The sequence below is a fragment of the Microtus ochrogaster genome, chromosome 2 (assembly GCF_000317375.1).
Source record: "Microtus ochrogaster isolate Prairie Vole_2 chromosome 2, MicOch1.0, whole genome shotgun sequence".
Taxonomy (NCBI): domain Eukaryota; kingdom Metazoa; phylum Chordata; class Mammalia; order Rodentia; family Cricetidae; genus Microtus; species Microtus ochrogaster.
In genome coordinates, this window is record NC_022010.1 from 64,622,266 (window position 1) to 64,629,010 (window position 6,745).

Sequence of the window (6,745 nt, forward strand, 5' to 3'; positions counted from 1 at the left end):
CCTGATGCTGAGTGGCATCATCCGGCGACAGCCTGTCTCCCTTGAACTCAGCTGGACCAATATCTCCAAGAAGCAACTGAGTTGGCTCATCAACCTGCCTGGTGCTGTCAGCTCATGGATTGCTGACTCAGCCCTCTGTAGCTCCAGTTGTTCATTGTTCCGGAACAGTGGGTAGAAGGACTAAAGGATGCCCAGATGCGGGATCTCTTGTCCCCACCCACAGACAACAGGCCAGGTCAGATGGACAATCGGAGCAAGCTCCGGAACATTGTAGAACTGAGCCTCGCTGGCCTGGACATCACAGATGCCTCCGTGCGGCTCATTATCTGCCATATGCCCCTGCTCTCCGAGCTCCATCTCAGTTACTGTAACCACGTCACTCACCATTCCATCAACCTGCTCACCAAAGTTGGCACTACCACTCAAGACTCTCTGACAGAGATAAACCTATCAGACTGCAATAAGGTCACTGACCAGTGCGTGTCCTTCTTCAAATGCTGTGGAAATATTTGTCATATTGACTTGAGGTACTTCAAGCAAGTCACCAAGGAAGGCTGTGAGCAGTTCATAGCTGAAATGCCTGTGAGTGTTCAATTTGGGCAAGTTGAAGAGAAACTTCTTCAGAAACTAAGTTAGTTCCAGGACAAGCATGTAAATATGGAGGGTTGGGGAAATACAGCCAGGGAGGGGAAAAGACTACAAACACAAGTGGGCTTATATTCCCTTTGGAATTCAGAACAAAAGGCCACAGGACACAGTTCTTGCCAAGGGAGAAGCCGTTCAACTACCCATTTGGGGGATGAGTGAGCCAGATGTTTGCCTCTGCTCTTTCTGCACCGTGACTGCACTGCTTTCTGGACCATTTCTAAAGCGGCCTTTAGAAGACATTCCAGTTGGAAAGGAAGATGAGCTTTGGAGAAATTCTCTTAGAAGCCTGAGCTTAGTGCTTTTGTTGATAGCTTTGTTTGGGGCACCCTGTTCCTTGAAATGCCAAGGCTTCTGGTGTCAACATAAAGTGGACCACACACACCATCCACACACATTTTGACATGTTTTGTTTAGTTGGTTTTGTTACATCTTACATTATGCAGAACTATTTTTGTATAAATTGTTTAAAAATTATTTATGTAAGATTTGAATGCATACCAGTGTTTTTATTGCTTAGATTGCCAACTTTCCTTCAGGTAGGGAGAACTTAACCTGTACTTCATCAACATAAAGAGCCCATCTACAGATGTGCCCAGGTGTGACGGGGCTACGACCTTCCACTTAAAAGCATGTTTAACTGGATGTTGAGAGCCTATTTTCTATGTCAAGAAGTTACACAAGCATGTTGTGGATAAGTATATAGTCCAGGTAAAACACTTTGCCAAGTTTCAATAGACAGTTTACCTTTTCCTAAAAATTTTACAATTCAGATTTCAGCCTTTACACTCAGGAGGGATTTGCTCCAAGCATGAGCTCTTGTATTCTATCTCCATAGATCTCATTTATACCAGGAATCAAGTAGAATAAATGTGTCCACAGCCTTCGTTTCCTTTGAAGTGTTCAGTTCTCACTGAAGTTGGTAACCAGGTTATTTTCTAGTTGTCATTTCTGCATCCGTAAGTGCCATTGTTGTATGTGGTGTTTCCTAGACTTTCCCTGATGCAGTTTTACCTTTGTTGGATTTGTATAATAAACAATTGTTTAAAAAAATAAAAAAAGAGAGTGCCATCCTTGACCCCCACCAGCTCTAACATTCAGGAGAACAGGCCCTGCACCTTGCCAGAGCAGCACAATTGAGTCAATACTGTTAGTACAGGTGTGGGAGAGCCAGCCCTGCACTGTGACTATGGGAGAGCTTTCCCACCTACCCATCTGTATTATGGTGATATGGATTGTGAGAATGGTTCTCCTACCCCCTCTCACATCCATCAATACTGAAGGCAGGTGGAAGAGCTGCCTCTGTAGCCATAAAAGCAGGAGTGCCATTCCTGTCCCCCAAAGCTGCAACATTCAGGAGAACAGGCCTTCTACCTTGCCCAGGCAATACAATAGGGCCAACACTGGTAGGTAAGATGTAGGTTTGCCAGCCCCAAAATTGCGCTCCTAGGAGAGCTGTCTTCATTTCCCATCTGGAAGACCAACACTACAGATGCCCAGGGTTATTACTTGTCCTGCAGCAACATCTACCCCATCTATCATCTGCTGATAGAGCACATGAAGAGAACTGACCCTCAGACCCAAAGCTGTAGGATCTCACAACACAGTTGTCCAGGAAGTATTCTAGTGGGGGCCCAGCCTCAAATGTGTAGTGGAGATCAGGGGGACTTCAACCAGACCAATGCCTCTATAATGAACACTTACAAGTAGAGATAACGTGGGCAAAGTTTTATATGGCATGGCTTGGTTAGCACTACAGCTAACCAAGATTTTAAATTTCTTCCCCTCTTTTATTTTTTTCATTTTATTTTCTATCTTTTTTTCTCTTGAATTTTATTTTATTTGGGATGCAGGGGAAGAGGGTGGATGTGAAGGGACAGGGAATGAATGGAATTAAGACATATGATGTGCAAGACACATACATAAATTTTTAAAAAATTTAAAAATGAAGTTGTAATGGAGTTATTGGGTTCAGTTCAAAAGGCAGTATTACACCATAATAGCAGTGACACTAATATTTTCTGGGGAAGGGATGAAGTTTAGCACAGGAATATTGGGAATTAAGCATCTAGCCATACTAGCAAATTTCATTTTCTAACGTCTAGGTTCTGTCATTCATGGGAAAGTTTGTACAAGAAGGGATGTAATAACTCGCATAGGGCATGATTTCAGTAAATGAATCGATTTAGAAAAAATAGAACCTGCTCAAGCCTTAACCTTTTATTTGTTTTTATTTCTAATATTCTCTTTAATCCATTGCTAACTTAGAATATTCTACAGTTTTACTTTATCTCTTTCTTCTTAGTTGATAACTAACTTTTCTAATTATTTTCCTGAGATAAAGTTACAATATCTATAGAGATTTGAAGCAGCATGTGTGGAAAAACATCTGAAAAAAATTTAAAGTTTCTGGACAGATGTTATAAGAGTCTTGTAGAAAAAGCTATCAGCATTACAATCCCAATTCTAATTTACTTTACATCAGGCATTTAAATTTATTATCTTTAGGCCATATGCTCCAAATGAAGCTGGGTTCTATATTCATGAATCAGTTGACAATGAACAGTTAAATTCTGCTAATTCAGAAAGGTGAAGTTGAGTGAGCTTATTTAAATGGCAGAATATTTGTAACTACAAATTCTGCATACCATCAGAAGACTTCCAAAAAAGACCCGCCATATGTTGAAAAACCACGATGAAAACTATTTAAGAAAAACTTGCAACTTTTCCACAGCTATAATTGGGAATATCTTAGCATTTCCATTAAAATTCTATTTTGAGAGCTATAAACTTGGACATGGAATTTACTGTAGGCTTAAATGTAGCATCTGAATTTGAGGGGAACATTAAGATACATAATATGATAAAATAATTAAATGATTTCTCACATTCCATAAATGGCTAATATCTTAGCAGTGTTGTTGGATTCAAATTAGTTTTTTAATGAGACAAATGGACTACTTCTTATGACTTACTTAGCTAGTATAATCATGTGATATCACACATACCAGTCACAACAGCCATGAATATTCACTATGTTAGCTAGAAAGAATAAAAGTAAATAGATGTTGAAAAAGTAGGAGCAGGAAAGTAGCATTCCTTGGCCTTCCAAAGATCTTGCTTGGTTCAAATCCAAGGACACATTACAGACTCTCTGGAAAATAGCACACACATGGAGACAGCATGTGTTGGCAGTGAACATCCAGAGACTGGGTTCCAAAACATTTAGATAGAACCTACTTAAATAAACAAGAAGACACTTCAAGTTGGAAGGATCAGTAAAAGTTGTGTAAAATTATCCCTTCCATTTTCAGTCATCATCCTTCTCCACACTCACCCCAAATTAAATCAGTATAAATGAGCAGCTCAGAGAGGTTTTGGAAGGACAATTCCATTCTTGTCTAAAGAACAGCTCCAATGTTGCTATTCCATGAGCAAAGTTTTTCATTCTGTAGCTTAATATTGTTATGTGAACCCACAAGAGACTGTTAAAGGGTCTCAATAATTTATTTATATATAAAATGGGGATAAACACTCACTGATCCAGAACAGATTAGATGCCACATCCAGCTGCTGTGTCCATTGTGCACAGGGGAGATGGGAACAACTGCTCCTGTATCTTTCTCTGACCACAAGAGAGAGAAAGAGGAGGGGAGGGAGAAAGAGAGCACCAGACCCCCCCATATTAATCAGTCACGTATGCAGTCAAGACCATATCCTAGGACTTAACCCAAAATTCAATGACTAACCAGATCAAAATCCCATAACACTTCTCCTTTTCTTCTAAATAAAAAGTTTCTAATCCTAACATAAAATTATCTACATTAAGAACAATTATCAGGTACTGTGCAAGATGAACATAAGCCAATAAGAACAACATGAAACAAGGAACACATTCTAATTGTTCAGGCCGTAGGTAATTGGCAAATTGCAGAGGTTATCCTAAAAGCTGTCCTATCATGGAGAGTCTAAGTCTTGTACCTAATATGCCCTAAGGAAGACATGAGAGAACTGTAACTGTAACTATCTAGTCTTCAACCCCATAAAAGACCTGAGAAGGAAGATAATATTATCCAAGTAAGCAGGAATTGAAAGCAAGTTACTTCCAAAAGATACAATAAATGACAGAAGCAGATGGCTGCCTGGACAGTCATCCAAAATATCTCCTCAGCTTTGGGGTAGTTAACTTTGGGTATCAATCTAGAATATCTAAAAGATATCTTGTTAAGCAGTTGTTTTACTGTGAGTCCTGAGTATCCAGGTTATACACTATATTGCCAGGAAGTCCAGGCAAGAGCAGTTTCTGGCCCAAAAGGCTAGTCTTGCCACATTGAAGGCAAACTCCATAAGGAGATTCTTTGATGCCCGTTATTTTCTTGAAGTAATTGTGGTTGTCAAGAGCAGACATCCAAGTTATTAAAACATTTTAAATGCCATATTCTGTAAGTATTTGAAGTATTTCAAAATTACCTATTCATCTGAAATATTTCTTTGTATACCTAGAAAACCTAACATGTCTATAAGTTTGTCTATTATAAATGGCTATCAATTTATGCATCCCATTTTTAAATGAGGTGTATAAACATAATACCTTAAACAAGAGTAGAAATAAACATATAGTATAACAAAATTGACCAAAATCCATGCCAATGTAAAGTATTTTGAGATTATCAGTTGCCTTTTGGATTGAAGAAGATTTAATAATCTACTTTTTTCATCATTTAGGTATCATATCCCCCTTTTGCTTTAGAAAGATATTGTCTATGATCATTAATCATTTATAATCAACCAACTTTAAATAAAAACAATCATTTATAAACAATGTTTTGGGAATTTGGCCATAGTTTTTTTATACATTTCTTGCTGACTGGGTGCATTAGCAATCTTATGGGGGCCTGGAGAAAATTAGAATTATGGTTAAATATTGGCTGTAGTAGTCTGTGAGGTTACATAGTCTCAGTTAGTTGCCTTGAACCTGTTCTAGATGTTTGATCACCTGGGTCATCACTCCCATCAGAGTCATTCAGGAGATATTACAGGGTCAAAGCACATTAGCCTGGAAGGAATACATAGCTTTTTATCATCTCTGGAAACAAAAGCAGAACTTCTTTTCCAAAGGAAAATAATCCATAATACCTTTATTTTGTTTTAGCCTAGTAGCTCCCAGAATCAAATGTCTGTATGTAGTTCAGTAACAGTCAAAAAAAAATCAAAGAAAACACAATAATATACATTATTCAGACTCTTTGTGTATTTTCCATTTTATGTAGCTTATTATAATTTTTATTACTCTATTTCTTTTGAAGGACCTCAATTTATTATTTTTAAATTATTTTTAAACCTATGACTCTGTCTATCCTTTATCCTCCCTCTCTCCCAAAACTACTCATACTTATCAAACATACTGTGACTAGTTTAGAGGCCTTTTTGTCTAAAGCTGTCCTTACTGTGTGTGTCTAACCCTTTTGACTGTTGATCTAAATCCCTAAACACATCATGTAGTACGTGGCTCTGTTGTCCTCTCCAGCCTGCAGCTGTGCTCTCAAGCCCAGAGGCAGCAGCTGGGAGCACCTTTACCACTGCCAGTGTAAGAGGCTGCAGGAACCAGACATGAGACTCAGCCAGTGGTGGTTGGCAGCTGGCTCCATCTCACGGGGGGTTGTCTGAAGAAGTATCTCTGTGCTGTGACTGGCATGAGAGACTATGAAGCCCAGTGTGGGTCCATTTCTTTGTGTTTACCACCTTTTTAATATTTTTTTAGGACCTATGTGGATCCACATTAGACAGTAGGTGCCATTTGTAACTGATGTTTCCTTTCCTGCCTGACAGTTAACAAATACCACTCGGGGGATTAATACTAATTACAAACTGTTAGGACTATTAGCTCAACTTATTATTAACTAGCTCTTATAACTTAAATTAACTCATTTCTATCATTCTATATTTTACTACAAGGTTCCTGGCTTGTTATCTCACATCTTACTTCCCTGGCAGCTGCTGGCGTCTTTCTCTGACTCCGCCCTTTTTCTCCCTGTATTATATTTGGATTTCCCTCCTGGATCTATTCTACCTGAATATTGGCCAACTCAGCTTCTTTATT

At 38.8% G+C, this 6,745-nt stretch overlaps 1 protein-coding gene across 1 annotated transcript in view; it reads left to right on the top strand.

Moving 5' to 3' along the window:
* LOC101996841 (lysine-specific demethylase 2B-like) overlaps positions 1 to 636 on the top strand; it is an 18,176-nt gene extending 17,540 nt beyond the window's left edge. The window contains 2 exon segments of the mRNA XM_013351934.1: positions 1 to 161; positions 164 to 636. Coding sequence (XP_013207388.1) covers positions 1 to 161; positions 164 to 636 — 634 coding nt within the window.
* Positions 637 to 6,745: the final 6,109 nt, after the last annotated feature.